General features: G+C 44.3%; 2 protein-coding genes across 4 annotated transcripts in view; both read right to left on the bottom strand.

Moving 5' to 3' along the window:
* Positions 1-4,440, bottom strand: part of LOC8030786 (proton-coupled amino acid transporter 1) — a 34,223-nt gene extending 29,783 nt beyond the window's left edge. The window contains exon 1 of one of the 3 annotated variants that reach the window (XM_029986547.4): positions 4,247-4,440. In XM_029986547.4, the coding sequence (XP_029842407.3) occupies positions 4,247-4,303 (57 nt within the window). In that variant the 5' untranslated portion in view covers positions 4,304-4,440. Of the gene's footprint in view, positions 1-2,850; positions 3,741-4,246 lie in introns of those variants that run through there. The other 2 variants (XM_029986546.4, XM_040504994.2) reach the window with 2 other exon arrangements.
* Positions 4,441-8,507: 4,067 nt separating this feature from the next.
* On the bottom strand, positions 8,508-14,905 carry LOC121835553. The gene is made up of 7 exons (XM_042289940.1): positions 14,831-14,905; positions 12,333-12,536; positions 10,223-10,462; positions 9,571-9,660; positions 9,283-9,497; positions 9,044-9,203; positions 8,508-8,730 (listed from the first exon to the last, which is right to left on the bottom strand). Exons 1-7 carry the CDS (start codon positions 14,841-14,843, stop codon positions 8,600-8,602), a joined length of 1,053 nt encoding a protein of 350 aa, XP_042145874.1. The 5' UTR covers positions 14,844-14,905; the 3' UTR covers positions 8,508-8,599.
* Positions 14,906-18,876: the final 3,971 nt, after the last annotated feature.

Genomic DNA, 18,876 nt, shown 5'->3' with positions numbered 1-18,876 from the left:
AGTGGTCAGTCAGAATACTTCTGTTCCAGCCCATCTATGTAATCAGTCAGCTATAAAATTTACTATTTTCACCTTGCGCTTCGAAGATGTCAGTGCCAATACCCATTTGGCTCCACTTGGGTATATCTTAATAAGCTATTATTTCAATCTAGTTATGCCACTTGCCTCCTACAGATGGTAATTTCATAAGATATTCCTTCATATATATTTGGTTCACACATCAGAACATGAAGTGTGCTACAAAACTGTAGAAAAACCAGCGATAAGAAACATAACACACTCCCATAAATTAAATAAACAGTTTACCTGGAGAAACTTCGCAAATGAATTCACAGCGCCAAAAAAGTACAGAAATATTCATAAATTTCAACGAACTTAAACAGTCGGGGAAGCCTATTAGCCCCGAGAAGCTGCTACCATACAAACTAATTTCCAGTAATTGTGCATCTTCTAAGAAATATGGCTGCATACGTGTATAAACTATATAAATAATTCACGAAGAAGGTCCATTTATGTAAAACAACCCTGTTCCACGAGCACATCAAAGATAATCAGACACAGGGCCTTTTAAACATCTGCGAACCAGCGCATGCAGAGTGGCAGCGCAAAGTAGGAGTCTCGAGCTAATTTGCCGACCACCCAAAGGCCCATGATATAAATGCCACTTCAAATGCCTTGAAAGCGGGATGTAATATTGTCCTAAATCATGAACATGCAAGGAACAGAATTCCAGCGTCTGAAACACTTGCGCCACCGCTTCACCGATCCTTTGCAAAATTGCCTTGTGTTGTGTGGGCGGACGGGGAGGTTCATCGGCGGAACTGCCTCCGCCGATGGCTTTCGGGATTTGTAACCCAATTTTAAAGGTAAAAGGGACAAGCAGGCTTATAAAATGTACGGAAGCACGTCAATATCGGCCTAACTCAACGTCTTGTATACCGGGTAAACGAAGTCCAGCTCCTCAAAGAGCTTGCGGCACACAATGCCAAACCAGGAAACCGGTGCTGGGAAGCGATCCGATGCGAAATCGTGGAGCGGGGTCATCGCCCTGACGTCACGGTACGCCTCACCCAATCAGGGCGCGGCGACCGCAGCGACGCTTGTGTTCGCTCTCGGGGCTAATAACTAATATACAACGTATATAGGAAAACCAAAAGTTGGATATGTTTATCCAAAGCATATGCGAATCACACAACACAATTTCACAAACCTACCCAAGCTCGAAAGTTAAAAAAACAAGCGAGACTGACAGGAGTAAACATCTTGATAGAAGCAGCCATTGAGTAAATGACAAATAATAGGAATTGAATGCATAGACAATCAAATGGTTGGTAATATAATGTACAAAATTGTAAAATATTTGAGATAATAATTTTAAAAGAAGTCTTGCATAACTATTATGCCAGTATTTTGAAAAATGTTTACACTCATATTCACTGCCGAACACTCATTCATTGCTGAATCACTGCGATTGCTCGAGCCTTTTGCCGACTCCTTCGGCGTCCGCTGGCTTGCGTACTTCACTCGTCGTATGTTATGTCTTTGTGGTAACCTTCAAACACTTTAAGGACTGAAAACGAGCCCCAGTAACAAATGGATTGCTTCCGTCTCAATGGAAGGAAGCAGTAAGTGCCAGTCTTGATATGATAGCTGTATTAAGCAAGTCGGATTGGCGGTTGTGGACATTAGAAAAAAAAAAGGGACATAAAGCTTGTGCGTTGTACATTCAGATTTTTCTTCTTTTAATTATTTTATAGGGCAATGGCAAGACGGCTTCTATATGACACGGCAACAAGGCTTCTCAGCGCATGAAGGTTTAACAGCGAACCTCGAAGATGCTCCGGGCCACCAAAAGCACTGATATGTAATGACGGAAGGGGCAATAAAATGATCCGGCCGATATCAATTGGCTCGTGGTTGTTCCTTGACACAGTTCAGAACATGGAAGAGCTGAGCACGAATGAGTGTTAAGGTGCCCGATCGATTACCACTTGGATGTCCGACGGCTGTCCACTGGAGATCCGCAGACCTTTAGTGAATGTCCACCAAATATCTGCGGTTGGTTGGCATTTACAAAGGGTTTATGACACTGGATCCACTTACAAGTGGTACCACTTACAAGTGGTACCACTTGCAAGTGGGTAATGGAACCGGCCTCACTTGCTAGTGGTACCACTTGTAAATGGCACCACGTGCAAGCGGTCCCCATTTGAATGTTCACCTGGGCTGAGACTAGGAATAAGGGAAGAAATGACAGATGAAAAATGGATCCAGCTCCATCATCCCAAAGTCAGCTTAATGTGTTGATTTGTATCACCTGTTCACTCCCCGCAAACTAGAAAAATCCTCCTCACCACCCTTCCGATTTCCCCTTTTTAACTTGATGGCAAGGGGAAGAGGGGGAAGTACTCTTTTGTTGCTGCATCTTGGGTCTGGATGAGCCATGGCAAACTCTTGGCTTATCCAGCCCTAAGATACAGCAACAAAAGGAGTCCCCCCACCTGTCAATTTAAGATTAGGAGAGGAGGAAATGGGAAAAGGGTGAGAAGGATTTTCCTATATTGCGGAAAATGATTTTGTAGGTCGGCCTTTAACCATTTGTTGTTAAACTTGGATCAGCTGACTTTAAGCGTGCTACCCACTCATGCAGCCCAATCCAGATTTGGGGAGACAAGTAACCTGGTTGTGCAGAAAAATAAGATAACTGAGAGGTAATTCCATGGTAAAATACAAGCAAAGTGTGGTGCGGTTTTGAAACAGCTCTGTACGTCTTGCCTACCAATTGACTCTGAAGCCTATAAAAGCATGGGGGGTAGAAAGGGGGGAAAAAAACATAAAAAAGACACTTACATCATCGGAATGACGAGACAGGCCACTCAGTTTGAAGAGAGCGTCGTCTGCCACGCGAACGTACGCGCTTGAATCGCTGTTCACGTCCATGGATCTCCCGAAACCGCAAACGCAGGCGGCAATCACATGCGCTCGACTACGGACGTCAAGACCTCAATAGATGCGCTTCTTTGGTTCCGATTACAGGATTGCGTAGTGATTCGTCGCGTCTGCGACCGCCTACCGCGCGCGTACAGCTTGCTTCAGGGGATTTAAGCCTGTCTGTCCTCGCACTACATACATACACCGCCCCGTGAGCGACTACACTGAATGCTCCTGCGTGACTCACTGCGCCTGCTTGCGTGACGTCGTGATACGCAAAATTGGAGAGGGTAGGATGAGAAAGGGACGTAGCCGTCGCATGTTCGAAGACGGCCACGGAAAGATCCGCACGGCAGTGAACGTACGGAAGACTAAAATTAAACTCCGTACCAAGAGCGATTCCGACGTCGTCCAAACGTCGCAGCGCCCAGTGGACTCCTGCGAACTTCTCATTCTTGGACACTTAAAACGTTAGACTTATCTCCAAAACGCTCGAAATAAACTCAGGTGAACAAACTGGATCTTGCGAAGCACACCCCCGAGCGCGGACAGTGCCGATAAGGACACAAGAGATTACGAGCGATATGAACGCAGCAAACACGGAAAACGCAGGTTTCCGGTACTATGTGGTACCGGTAGTACTGATCGTTTTCCGACTGGGATCCCTTTCAAATGGTTCGAACTCACCGACAAGCTCGCCATAGCTCATTCAGGCACGTTGGCGGAGAACGTTACTGAATGGGTCTCGTATGAGGATGCACTGTGCAAACGTTGCCCGTTTGGCGATCGGGTATTTTCCAGCCCCCTTACGAGTAGATAGAGCACCGTTCAAACTTTTCCACACTGAAATTCGCCCTTCCTTCTTTCCCAGTTATCGTACATTTCTGAGCAAACATGCAAACGCTTTGTGCCAGTACCACATACACTGCACCGACAGAAGTGCATATGGCAAGAACTGGCTCTATCACAGCGTCCTGCAAACCCTACGAAATGGTTATGAGCACCGGTTTACAACTTTATACGATTTCAGCATAGTGATGGCCGTGGTCAGCGACCAAAAGCTTTCACGACACTGACGTAGTTGTGTGCAACTTTCTGCGAAACGAGCGGGATCGAGCTATTTGTTATCACGTCTACGTGGCTTTTGTGCGGTCGTTTGTAAACGGTTAACCGGCAAACGTAGCGAATGCTCGAGGACATTGCGGCAACAGCTTGAATACGCGAAATAGTCCAACGGATTTCACCGTGAAAGCGAGATCGGGACATCGCAGCTGACGATATGTTCGCGCGGCGTTCAAGGCGAAAACTCACGTACATCGTAGATTTCTTCTTCCGAATCGTCTTTGTCTTGTATCAGCTGAGAGTACTGCATTGATTCATTTGGCGAATTGGTGCCCGAGGAAACAGAAAACGCGAGGTTTGTACAAGCAAACACACGGCAAAATTTTGAAGCGAAACTGCAATAACAAAACAAACGCGATTAAAAAAAAAAGAAAAGAAAATCTATGCGACCGGAAACGGATGTTGTTGGAACCGCCGCGTAGTGGAAGAAACTTTCGGATTCACGTTTTGCTCGTTTTGTTACGACCATAAGTTCAACCGATATCACAATGTCGGACAAAAAAATATGATACCTATCTTTTTCGGCTTTTAAAAAACTAAAAATACGTTAATTGAAAAAACAAAAGTTGCATAGCAACGTGAGTAACTTTTTTTCCAGTCCAGTTTTGGTTTCGTTTTCGAGCAGTGTGTTTTTAGACTTTATTAATAACATACGTGACGCTGTAACAAAATATTGATTAGAGTAGTCTTGTGACACCATAATAAATCGCCTGGCCAAAAAAAAAAAAAAAAAGAGAAGGTTTTAGGGGGTTGTCAGTGACACTTCAGTAATTCAATAAACAAAAAAACAAAACACACTTAGTTGAGGCAACAGACACAGCAGGATACGTTCCCTTTTGTGTATGTTCCTTCGATTAGAGTTTTCTTCCTTTTTAGCACCACAGTCTACAACCACCCCGACTGCGCATTTAATCTTTTCACGGATATTATAACCGCGTAAACACAAAAAAGAAAGAAAGAAAAAGATTGTCTGGACACGTGTTTTGTTCTGGGACCGGACATTTAATCGAAAATCATTTCATCGAATACCGTTTCGTCGAACGCCATTTATCGAAAGCCATTTCATAAACCGCCGTTTCATCGAAGTCATTTGTATCTAAGAAATAGTTGTCTTAAACTGGCAGACCTTATTTTTTCCCACAGAAAGGGGAACTAGTGTCTTCTTCGTTTATTATTCGTGATCGGCAGTATCGTGGACTAAGCGGCTTTTCAACCTTTGTTGTTAGAAAGCAAGCTATTCTCCTAGGATATGAAAAATCAAGTTAATAGATAAATTTAAACAAAAAGGCATAGTGAAGAATATGGTTAGTTTTCCGGGTCTTTCTTTTATGCTTGAACTGAGAGGAAACAAAGTACCTGGTGGAATACAGCCGCTTATCTTACCTGGAAACAAAGAACACTAATTACTACCCATTCAAGTTTTGTTATGTTCTATGATTCAGCAATCAAATATTTGGAGAAATAGTGACCAGGGTAGTAATTTTATTTCTGGCGATTCGACAGCAGCGTTGAAACAACTCAGACGAGAAGGAGTAAATGATACAAAACACACTCTAATGCTCCAAAATTAGGTGAAGTAAAATTCGATGAAACGGCGTCAAGCGATTCAATGAAAGGGTGTTCGATGAAATGTCCACTTATTCGATGAAACGGCGTTCAATGAAACGGTGTTCGATGAAATGTCCGGTACCCGTTTTGTGCACCAGGTAGAAAATGCAACCAAACGTGTGACCGGGGGAAAAAAAAAAGAAAGAAAATGGAGCGCTCATTGCTGCCATAAAGGCGCGAGCAAGTGGCTTTAAAAATTGCCTTCTGCCCACGACCTTTTGAATAGACAAAGCGTTTTGTTGAGCTAGCCTGTTCCTTATTTTGTCTGCAGTGATTCTATCCAAGCCGACCTAATCTGCTCTGAGGAGTGAACCCAGTCAACGCAATGGCATCCTGAGGATGTACTGTGGATGTCGAGTCCAGGATGATGGGTAGTCCCGAGGACATCCTGAAAGAGTCTCGAATGATCCTCAAATGGTCTTTTTGTCCAGACCCATTATGTCCTGAGAACATCCTGAGTTGCCAGCCCTAAGGACTGCATGGGGACCTTTCTGGGATAAAGGCACCCCACTGGTTCAGTCAATGCATATCGTCAAGGAAGCATTTGATCATTTATGAAGGTCAGAAATATACAGGGTGTTCCACGAAAGGTGGACAAATTCGATATTGCAAAAACTATGCGTCGCAACAAGAAAAGACTTGTGTCGTTTTCGTCCTGGGCCAGGGCCTTTTTAGGAAAATTATTAAAGTCCGGGATAACTAGATTGCTAATTATTTCTGAGCAATTAACTTTTTTAATATTGTGTATTATTTTAATATTGGGCATGGTTTCAATTAAAGGATTCCTCAGCATCATCGAAAAACACTAAATCAACAAATTGCAGAACGATAGAATGCACGCGCAACATTTTACGGCTTTCTGAAAAACAGCACAAATTCGACGGGTTTTTAGGTTTCGGTTTGCTATCGGAGCGCATCTTGGCCCCGACGGCACCGCACCCCGTGTAGAAATAGCGCGACCAACCTCTGCTGTGCTGTCATCACACGACGCAGCACAGGCTGGTTGCACTATCTCTCCACGGGGCGCGGTGCCGTCGGGGCCGAGATGCGCTCCGATAGCAAACCCGAACTTAAAAGCCCGTTGAATTTGTGCCGTTTTTCAGAAAGTCGTAAAATGTTGCGCGTGCATTCTATCGTTCTGCAATTTGTTGATTTAGTGTTTTTCGATGATGCTGAGGAATTTTCTAATTGAAACCATGTCCTTATGCACAATACTAAAGAAGTTAATGACAAAAAAATAATTAATCTAATTATCCCGGACTCTAATAATTTTCCTAAATAGGCCCCTGGCCCAGGACGAAAACAACACAAGTATTTTTTTGTTGTGATGCGTAGTTTTCACAATATCGAATTTGTCCACCTTTCGTGAAACACCCTGTATATATATACAGGGTGTCCCAGATAACATGCAGCGAATTTCATGAAATAATGAAACACTCTAGACAGATAAAAGCAACTATATTATGATGCAGTCATCTTCAAGAAATGTCCCTATTTATTTCATTGCGGTTTACTAATTAGGTAAAATTAATTAATCAACTTTTTCTTTATTGGTTAGGAGCTCAAGTGAGATTTGAAGTCTTGGAATGTCACGAGAAATGACCGATTATGATATTTACAACAGTGTGTGCTTTGACTAGTCCTCTTTGGAAGGCAAGAAAAAACACCCGTGAACCAAGGCACACAGACCGCTATAGCAAGGCATTTTTTGTTTTGTAAACAGGACTACAGAAACCACACCTTGTTTTAAACAGTATAATTGCTTTCTCCTGATGTTCTACAACATTGCTAATCAGTTCAGCTCTTAAACCAATATTTAAAGAGCTGACTTAATTAATTTTACAGAAATAGTCACAATTAAAAATAGTGACAAATTTTGACACTGCTGCTAAGAACATACAGCTGATTTCATTCACCTGGGGTGCTTATTCTTTTTAACGTTTGCTGCATGTTATCAGGGCACCATGTCTCCAAAGAACCATTAGGCGATGCTTGATAGCTGACTGGTCTTTTTGGGGTCACCCATGCAAATGCTGAACTGACTTGCGACGGATGCTGCGCAGGCTCCTTGAAAACCATGAAACCAACACACACAAAAAATTTGAATTATTTTAACAGAAGAGTAGGCAGAAAGTACCAACCAAAATATTTATTGAATAGAACAAGGAAGAACAGTACTCTTAATCAATTTAAGACCAAACTTCAAATTTTTGTCCTAAAAAAAAAAAAAAAAAACTAAGATCATTTTTTCTCAAAACAAAATTCCTAGCACGCTAGCGCACCCTTTAAAAATCCCGGTCCGCGTTTCCCATCTGGGCTCCTCCTTTCGGTTATCGAGGGACGTCATGGGAAAGCCTTGAGGAATGACAGCGACAAGGCTTCCTGCAATGTCCCTAGATAAACGAAAGGAGGAGCGATTTTTTTCTTTCTATTTTTTTTTATTTAGACAAAGAAAGTATGAATTTGGGCTTCTTAGGAATCCTAAGCAAAATTGCTGGAAACAATAAAAATCAAAGAACAAGACGAGGGTACTAAAATTGGAAAATAAAATAACTGGAAATAATAATCACTTCTCGTGTTGTGCAATTGTGGCTGCTGGTCTAACAAGTAATCATTTAGCTGCAGACAAGAGGCATTCATTATGCCTTAATATGAACACCTGTAAAATGATTAAGAATGACTAGCTTTGTCAGGCAAGAGCAATACTTGAAAACAGGAGTAAAATGACTAGAAATAATGAGCAAAAAAAAAATTACATAAAGATACTAGAATTTGAACACTAAAATAATTGGAAATGATAATGACAAACTAACAAAACTTGTTGAGTAGTGTGCTTGCAGCTGCAGGTCAAACAGGTATTACCTGAAGATGGGCTTGAAAAAACAAAATGAATTAAAAAAGGTGCACACTATACTTGGATATAGATGCTCATAAAAAGTTAGGGGATGTTGCCGAGACCAGATTCCTCAAGCTTCCTGAGCTTCTCCGCCGCGTGTCGTAGCCACGTCTTGATTACCTCTTCAACGTCGTGACGTGTCGTTGTGATACGGGGGTTTCTTTTTACAGCTTCTGAAAAGTTGTAAGGTTTGCTATTACTAGTCCCCCAAAACCCAGAGTGCTAGCTATAGGGCAAAATCGCAACAATGGCATGAGTATGCTCATTCCTTCCTTGAGGTGATCGAGGAATTATCAGAAATACTTTGATTATTATAACCATCAGAAATACTTTGATTATTATAGCCAGCCAACTGATCACACTGTGAAACTGTGGTGCTGTTTCAGAGCATATATTAGATATTTATCAATTACTTAGGGGAAAAAAACACTACTCCCAAACACCATCCTTTCAAAAAAGCATTGCCATAATGTGTTGTGTACTTACGGTATATGAGCTCAACACACTGCAGCTGTTGGAATTTCGCCTTGCCCTTTTGCCCTTTCCAGCTGAAATTCACCGCAACGTTTTGGGTCATTAGAGCTTCCAGCAGTCGACGAGTAGTGGCTCCCACAGTCTTCCCTCCCAGTCCCGCGAACCAATTTACCTGTGTCACAGAAAAACAGGTTTATATAAATAACAGGCACTTCCATGGCATCTAGCCAAATGCTCCATAGTTTACTTACCAGCTTTTTTCTCATAGCTTCGCTAGCCTGCAGCTGGCACTCAAATTCCATGAAGCTGTCGTAGCTTGCGTGTGGCTCCTGAACGGGGCAGTTGTCATCATCATCCTCCTCCTTGTGCTTGTTCAGAGCTTCTAACACAGTGCCCATCAGGGCAGTCAGGTTATCAAGCCTCAGCCGGATCATGTGTAGAATTTCCAAGGTGTGTCGCCTGAAACCTGAACCATCAACAGGAGCATTGTATAAAATTGTTAAAACCAACTATCAAAGGCTATCAGAAAGGTTTCACACCTTCAGGCTCAGGTTCCTTTGACACAGTTTTACTGGCAACATTACGGCAAGCAGGTGTAGAGCTGAAGGTTGTACTGGATTGCTTGAGTGCTGCACAAAAATACACAGTTTCACTGAAAACAAATCAATGACAAATAAGTGACTTCAGGACCGAACAGTCTTAAAACCGTTGGAGGTCGTGAGCACTTATTCTATTTGCTATTGTTCCAGTCAGGAACTATTTTGTGTGTTTTGAACACTGCACAGGAAGAGCACTCATGTGAACAAGCACATAGCAAGTGATTTACCCAGTATTTTTATTTTTTTTTTATTCCCGAGGTTTATAAAGGTACTTCTAAGGACAAAGGTGTTATTTCTTTTCTTATGCTACTAGTTTTTCATAGACCATTCTTTAAATCATCCTTAATGACAACAGAATCTTCTGTAACGGTGCAATATTAGCATGCATACAAGATAAAAACTGCTTCACGGCCTTTCATAAGCACTAAAAGCCTGGGGTAACAATTTTGTACCTCGGGTCATTCTTTCCAGCATGATGCTCCTTTCTGTTCTCATAAGACTTCATAAGTAAAAATAGAACAAGCTATTCAAGAATCAATTGATTAGTTGGCATATAGATCTGCAAAGGTGGCACATCAGACAACCAGGGTACCTCTTAGAGTCGCTGCAGGAGGTGGAGTGGGTGGACCAGAGGAGCCCTCATCATCCATGGCATTGCACCCTGCCAGAGGCATGGGCTGTCGCCTTCTCCTTTGTGGAACATCCGAATCGGAGGAGTCGCTGATGCGTGTTGCTTTTCGTTTCCTCTTTCCTTTTCCGAGGTCTGTTTCGCTTTGCAGGTCCGAGGTATCTTCAGCTGTTTTGAGTTTTCTGCGAGCTTTTTCAAAAGACTCTGCAAAATTTAGAAGTTAAGTTGGAACACAGTTGCCACCAAAAAAAAAAATGGTATATATGATTGAATGATATATGTAAACATGAGATGTACACCATAAGCTGCTTTCCTCGCAAAAAGCAAGTTAACAGAAACTCCACAAGATTGGTTCGGGATTGAAGTCAGGCTATCAGCACTCCGAACCATGAGCTTTGGCTCCGTGAGCCTCGAGCTACGGAGCCAAAGCTTTTTTTTTAACGCAGAACATGGCCTTCAACAAAATCTTGTTTTATTTCTACACAGATTTCAATAAAAACTCTCAAATATGTTACACTCTTAGAACATATCCACCATAAAAATATGAGTTTGAAATCTCAAGAACTTATTACCATATTTCTCTTCTCTTTAAACCTTGTGGAAAGCATGCAGGGCTTGTAAAATAAAAAAATTTGAGCAGCTTGCACTAGCGGTCCAAGGCTAGGGAAACGGCGGAGCTGGGAGTCGACCTAGCTTTGCCTAAGTTCAGTTAAGTTTTACAAAGGTTTGCAAGGCCGCACTCCGCTTCTCATAGTCTCGAACCGAGCTCAGGGTAGACAGGTTGACGTCGAACCAAAGACTGTCACAGACGCGAGAGCCATGCCCAAACTCAATGCCCAGAAATTCCCACTGGAAACGGCCGTTCGCGCCACCCATGCACTGGCGGAATCGACACTGAAATTTTCGCATGACTCGGTTGCCGGGACTGCTTTCACGCCGCCTGAAGTCGCTTGACTGGCTGTGCTCGCCTTAACCGGTCAGAGCCACAGGCACGAGAGCATGGCTCTTTTAAGGCCGGTTCAGACACTTGCGTTTTAATGCGTTGGACTGCGTTGCGTCGAGAACCGAAAGCGAGTCACCGGCACATCTGTGCTTCGTATGAAGCGTGGAATCCAATTCAAGGAATCATCTTGGCACGCGATACAAGCGGCAGGGATGTCCTGGTTTCTCGCTGCTGCAACGCAGTCAAACGCAACTGTCTGAACCAGGCTTTAGCGTCCCATCTGCACGAGAGCACGCTCGAATGAGGCGAAGGGTATGCAAGGCGACGCACTCACGCTAGTAGCCTTGACAGCGCTGCACGCTACACATGAAACGCAGCGTAGGTGGCGGTGTTCACCTAGGCAATCACAGAGACGCAACCAGCACTGTGGAAGGCACGAACGCCTTCCACAATGCCACTGTCGGCGCCCCTGCGCACGTGTGGGCGAGGAGGTCACTGCGCTCCGAGTTTTTGTTAACATCAGACAAATTACGGTGAGCCGAAACAGCTTTACTGTTAAAAGGCTGCTTTAACTACCAAACGCAATATCCCCGAATTTTCAAGTTTTTTTTTGTCACCAGGATGGAAAATACAGGTCTGACATGCAAATGCATGGCTATGTAACTAATTAAATATAAACCAAAAAATAATAATGCAATTCCCTGCACTCTGGATCACAGATTGCAACAAGCCAAACAAACTAAAAATGGACAGTGGTTCCCAAAAACCCCACTCAAGCCAAACAGAACGCTAAAAGAACAGTTTTGAGAAAACAATGCTTGATGTTTTAGGCTGTCTGTGGCACGCTGCTGTAATTATTTAGGGCAAAGAGAAAAAAGGCCTATAGGAGCAAAATCTCAACTTTTTTAAAATAACTACTCGTGACATTGTTTTGTCGCCTGAAAGTCACAGAAAAATTGTATATGCCTCATGATGCCAGATATACAAGCAGCATTGTGTTAATTCTTATTGCCCTTTGACCATCACTACATTAAAAAGCTTTATAGGAACACCCAGAAAGTATTCAATTCCCCGCATTTTGGGCTATTGGTGAAATAAACTGGTGCTATAAAGAAGAACTATCATACTTACGAAATGACTGTATTGGAATGCACAGCACACGCTTCCAATCTTTTGTAGGGTTTGCGCCTCTTTCAGTAAGCATGTTTATCATCTTCGAACTTTTTGCGTTGGGCCAATAGCACCAATCACCGTTTATCCATCTTTGATGCACCACCGCCACAGTGTCACCATCATCCTCATCCGGGAACTTGACCACAACATATGGCTTTCCCTCTGCACATAAGTGAAATAGGAGAACATGTGAAGCTTAACCACTTACACTTTATTGTGTCACAGTACACACATGCCTTGCAGAACACAGAGTCCAGATTACAGTTTTGTGTGAACAAGAGGAAACACGGTGTGTCGCTTGTTAACAATGAATTTCAGGCACTTCTTTGCTACACTGTCAACTGGCCAGCAACGCAGGCTTGACAAACCAGAAACTTCATGGATACCGAGGATTGAAGAACAGCTAGGAGTAGTGTACAAATCATTCACTTTGAGATATTTGCGACCAATGATGCAAGGAACACCTGATCCTGAGAAGTAAGCAATGTTCTCAATCTTAACGATGGTACCATCGTCAAGAACGCATACACTGTCCCTTTTGCCTCTCTTTAAAACAAATTTGTGCGGCACAGTCACGCGTCCGAATTGAGGGCCCTGACATTGTGGCAACAAGGGGCCGTCCTCATGTTCAACAGCGAAGGAAAGCTCTGCCTGGATGGTTGCCTTTTTCCCTGGTGCAACATTTCTCTCTTCAGCAATTCTATTGCAGAGCTGCTCCAATGGCTGGCCAGGTTTTCTAAGCATCCTTTTTAGTGCAGCCATGCGGTTCTCGAATGGAAAGGCGCTCCACAAATCCAGAGGACCGTGCGATCGTACATCGTTTGTCAAGTGGCACAACCCGTGGACATTGTGCGAGACATACTCCTGTCCATAGATCTTTGAAAAGACTTTGATGAAATATCTCAACAGTCTATCGGCATAGTCGAGATCATCTGAACTTGAACTGGGAGTAGCCAGAATGGTGATTGCTACATGGAGAACAAGAAAGTTGTGAAACATCCTCTCAGGGATTTTTGTCAAGACAACTGGTCCACCATAAAGCAAAAAGAAACGAAACTCGGTCGCCTTCCAGCGGTCAAGTTCATTCAGACTTCGCGGTTTCCGATTGAACTCACAGGGAACATACGGTACAAGCTCGATGTTTCCTGCAGAAATTTCCCGTACCAAGGGCCCCAGCCACACTTTCTTAGGCCCTTTAACCCACAAGATCAGGAGCTTATGTACAACCCCCAGACAAACAAGATGCATGTAATCTAGGGGTATCTGGTTAATCATGTCAATCGGCAATTCCATGAGGATGCTACTCCCACAGTGATGTTCTTCCTGCAACATGCCTCGAAAGCTAGAATCTGTTCTTAGCTCAGCAGCAGAATCAAGAAAACACACCCTGTTATTAAGGTAGACCCCCTCTACTGTGCATTTAGAGCAGCTGTAGTACCCAGTGTGACCTACAGTGCTCAGTATGTATGCCTTAGCAGGAGCATCGCAAATGATAGCCCCTACTCTGACAGGAATTACTTTACCGAGAGTGCAGATTCCTGAGATCAGTAACTGCTGAAGTTCACGAACAAATGCAGCAAGGAAGTCGTTTGCTGAGGAGGGCTTACTTTGCCCAAAAAACACTCCTACAAGAAATGGATGACTATTTTCACAGTTGCTAATTTGGCAAAGGATAGGCCAGAACTGATTCTTGGAACTCTTGGCTAATGGCAAGCCATCAACATTGAAGTTTAGCACGAGAAAGTCTGGCAGTTCCACCTCCTTCTTCAGGTGAAGGTCAAGACCAGCTGCCAGACCAAAGTGGGCGTATTTTCCACTGCCGAGATCTTCTATCACTCCGGATTTTCTCGGTGTTCCCTTGAGAGCTCTTGCAGAGAGGGGAAGGTCAGCAAAGCACTTGTGACTGTGAAGAACCGCTAGCAAGCGAGTCACCCAGTCATTCGGAACACGACATTCAACAGCCCACTCTCGTAGCTTGAGTTTAAACGACTCGAGGTCGTCGACTTCTTCATGACCAATCAAGTCTTGTAAACTTGGATTCTCTTCGCTAATGCGGTCACGAGCGATCAGCCGCCCGAGTCCACTTTCGGCGATCAAGCCTTCCGCCCAGTCGGCGTCGTTTCCACTCGCTCGAGTGACAGCACATGCAACAGCTGCGACAGCATCACAGTGGTTTTCACTAGAATCGCTAGAGCTTGCTTGTTCCGATGAGTCTGAATAGGTCTCAAGTAGCGCAACACTGTCACTCACACATCGGGCAAGCTTTCGGCGAAAGAGGCGACCTGCGGCACTGTCGGAAGCCGCCATTATGCAACAAAGACATTGCACTAAACACAATTAAGCTTGAGCAGATACTCCTGGCTAGCCTCAGAACTGTGCCTACGCTTCACTAGGAGACCTAGCTTCCTCATTCTACGCTGCAAATGAATATTATATAGTAATTAAAAGTTACTCACCCAATTCGCACATCTCGTCGAAAAGGTGCCCAGCTTCTTTCCCGCGCAAATAACTTCCCGCCTCCCTTTCCTTTCGTGGCGGCGTGGCGGCGTCGGCGGCGTGCGGCGTCAGCGGCGTGCAGAAAGCGGATTCGGCTGTTGCTTCGGCGGCACAGTGTATTTTACAGCAAAATCTTTAAATACTATAATCTACTTAGGATTTTATGTTGATTTTATGTCCGACTCCATTTTTGGGGTTTTATTTTGGACGTTGTACGTTTACCGGCGACTAGAGAGAACTTCGGCGCGCACTTTATTGGATGAAATTTGGTGACGTCACGACCAATAGGAGCACGGAAACAGACGCGGTCTCCTCAACGCCCGGACGCCCGGACGCCCGGAGAAACCGGAGAAACATCGGAAACATCGTGCCTGACGAACCGTCGTCGAACGAAAAGTGAGTGGTTTGAGTTTTCCTGTGATGTGATCTCTATGTGTGTTCGTTCCACGCGTCCGAGCTCTTTCTTCGTTTCAGATCTAATTGGCGCCGCTGCGTACATTGTTTGAGCCTGCGTTCACGATTAAATAAAACAACCATCGCAGAAAGCTGAAAGCCCGCCGAAGAACGGCTGACTTGCGAGCTAAACCTAATTCAACAAAACCATTTGATCCGACAGAATAATGTGCTTGATCTTACATTTCATGTCAACAAAGAACTGCGCTGTCTGTCTTCGTTCCTGCATGTTTTATTCTTTCGTGTTTTTCAAATCTTTACCAACCCGCGTCCAATCGAATGCCCCGATCACAACAAATAGTTGGTCGTGCTCCGATGGCCCTTATCATCAGCCGGTAAGGCAGTTACGTTTTTCGTTTCTATATTTTGACCCAAGTAACGTCATATTCTCAAACTGTGAAATTCTATCACCACCTCTAGTTTCACATTCTGGTGCACCGTGCACTTGCAGCTTCCTGCACCCCTGCGAGGTTTCCTGCGGTCGTACCCTGTATATTATGGATTTCTCGCCGCACGCGAGTGCTCTCGAAGGCGTGCTATACACTCTGTAACATAGGCTGTGTGCAGAAAAGGCACAGGCCCGAGCACAAAAGCGCCCTTTTTGCACGAGCAGCCGTGCAAAAAGAACATTCTGCGGAGCTACGCACTCGCACCCGTGCCTCTGCTGCACACAACTTATTAATAACCGAGCCGTTCTCGTTTTTGTTTTGCATATTACTGTGAAAGAAGTGTCATTGTTGTTTTCTTCTCAAACAGAACTCACACGCTAGACAAAAGCAAACAGATAGGAGTTTGCACATTCACACCCTTTTTTCCCTTGTGCGACAGGTTACAGCTGGTCGCGATTCAACACCGTTTCTTTTGAAGCTGATGGGCACCACAAGGCATGAAAGAGGTGACTTGCAGCTTTGCCAAGGCAGCAGCAAGACACTACAAGCCTTTGCATTAACTGGCTAGCCAGTGCCGCTCTGTTCTGAACAGCACTGCGCGCCATGCAGAGGGTTTGTGCAAGCTCGCTGGGTGGCGACGCTAGCCACGGTAAGTGCATCCTATGCAGCTTTCTTTTAGGGATATATGTGGCTTGCAGGCCATGTCGTGCATGTGCCACCCGAGGGACAGCAGTGGCAAGGCTGTGCTGATGGTAATCACCACTGCACTGTGTTTTCATTTAATAACTACTGAAAAGGAACCAAGTACTTCCGAGAGAGTCTCGGTTGTGCTTTGATGAACTCCAGGTCGCTTACGGACTTGATGTCTGTGTTAACAATGCAACGAGACTTCTTTTTAGTTTGGGCCGTTGTTTCTGCTGCGGATGACTAGCGTTGCAGTAGAGAAATATGCAAAATAGTGTAATGCTTGCATTAGTTACCTAAATTAATGGCGGGAATAACTGACCTACATTTCCACCGACTGCATTTCTCAGGAATAGCCTGGACTAGATAGCTCGCTGCACTATGTCCTTCCTCCTTAGCCTGAACAACTCGGCGTCTTTTCCTGATTGTCTTATGTGGCTGCTTCTGTGTTTGCCTAGGCACTCGGTTGAAATAGTGAAAGCTGTCTGCATCGCACATAACTGCCATGAAATCCAGCGTGGACGTAGCTGGGGTAGCTCCCAATATGGCTTCTCTAGCTCGGCACAAGTAATGTTCCTACCACTGTCGTGTATGATGCCAATCCAAGATTGAAATATACTTGTGCGTTTCATTGCCGTGACGTCAAGCAGGCACATAGTCAGGATTTTGTTTTGGGGGCGGCAGTGGCGGGGCGGGCCGGGCCGGGCTCCATGAACCCCCTCTAGTTACGTGCTTGCGTCACGGGATGGGACAGTCTCACGGTTCGAGCGGCTGTGTAGAAAGGAACTATGCCCAGCATTTGTTTCGTGCTGCTGGGTGGGATTTGGGGCGACCTTCCAAAGCATTCTTTTGACACCATGAAACTGTTTGTGATCAGTTGTGAACAAAGTCTACAGCCCTAAGGGTGAACCTTTGCCTTCGCATGACGTCCCAATTTCAATGTTGCCAGTAGAGCTTTTCACTTTGAAAAACACAATGATGACCAAAATTGTAAATTCTGTAACTTTGCGAAAATAAGCTATTTCGGCCAGATATTTCGGTTACTATTTCAGCGATGTTTGTTGATGTGTTTAGCAAGTTTTTAGGCAAATCGGGGACAATGAAGAAAATGCTGGAGTACCCCTTTAAAACATGGAGTGCACGTAGTACACAATGGAGAAGTTGCTCGCCAACCATTCTCTTAGAAGTGCGAGTTGAGCCCCTTTGAGGCAGTTTACTGCTGCAGCGTGCACTTTAATCCGCCCGAGAAGGGAAAACGAGATGAATGACGAGTAGGATATCTTTGTTCCAAGGCTTCTTGAGACAGGAAAGGCTAGGGAACCAGTATTGTTGCTTCTTACTACCCGGTACGAGACTCAAACCCGACATGCAAGGAAGTCGAAAGGCCTCTTCATGTGCCCTCTTTCTGCTTCCTTGTGCCTTGAGTTTTAGCTGTGTCTACAATTCACACTCGCCTGCATGCTTACTTTTTTGGTCTCTTTTTTGTTCACTGTGTTACTGAAGTTTTCTGTCGTTGCTGTCCCAGAAATGCTTTGGGGATGCACAGAAATACAAGGTGCTCGACGCCTGCAGCTCATTGGTATTGCTTTTCCCGGTACCACGGCATGAAGGAGGTGGCCTCTCTCCCTTCCAAGCAGCTGCGATACACTACACGCACTGGGTTACAACTGCAGCTAGCCCATGGGTACCGTTCTGCATCCTGCATTGCATGTAGTTCCGAGAGCCATGTGAAAAGGCAGGTGTGACCTTTTTAGGCACTGTCACTTTGTTTTGTGTATTTTCTGCCGTTTTTTCGGGGCAACTTCTTTTTAAGATTCAAATATTAGAAAACAGACTCAAGTGAGAGAGGGTTTTTTCTGAGAAGACTGGCTTTTTTGCTAAACCATTGGGACTGGTATTATATCTATAGAGTTCATGTACACCTTACGTTATGTACATTTTCTTTAGTTTTATTTTACTTGGTACTTATACTTCCATGTTACACGACAGCCACTAAAAAATTAAGAAAAAACAAAAAAAATGTTGACTTGTCGGTTTTTTTGTTTTGTTTTTTTTGCAATATGTTGGAAGAGTCAATGATGTGGTCGGTCATTCATGTTATTTTTTCTACACGCATGTCCAGCCTATGTTTACATAAAGCCCCAATTGCCTCTTAGCAACGGAAATAATCTGTGCGACAGACTAGGCGGCAGCATTGTGGACAGAAACTGGCCTGATTATATCTGCCATGTTTAGAAACTACATTTGATGTCAGGTTATGAATTCAGTGGCAAATTCCCCCCAAAAGAATCTACGTCACTGCCAGCCAATCGCTGCCGTCAGTTGTCGTGACGTCACGTCCAGCAAAGAAACTGCAAACTAGTTTTTTTTGTTTTTTTTAATGGCAGGCCTCTGCTGTTGATGCCACATAGCACGTCAACACTCAAGCAATTCTTCCGCTCTTGACCTCTCCGGTTTCACCTTGCCAAGTCGTGACGGTG

The sequence above is a fragment of the Ixodes scapularis genome, unplaced genomic scaffold (genome assembly GCF_016920785.2).
Source record: "Ixodes scapularis isolate PalLabHiFi unplaced genomic scaffold, ASM1692078v2 PGA_scaffold13__105_contigs__length_92229423, whole genome shotgun sequence".
Taxonomy (NCBI): domain Eukaryota; kingdom Metazoa; phylum Arthropoda; class Arachnida; order Ixodida; family Ixodidae; genus Ixodes; species Ixodes scapularis.
The sequence above is the reverse complement of the archived record's forward strand: the minus strand, read 5'-3'. Positions and strand labels throughout refer to the sequence as shown.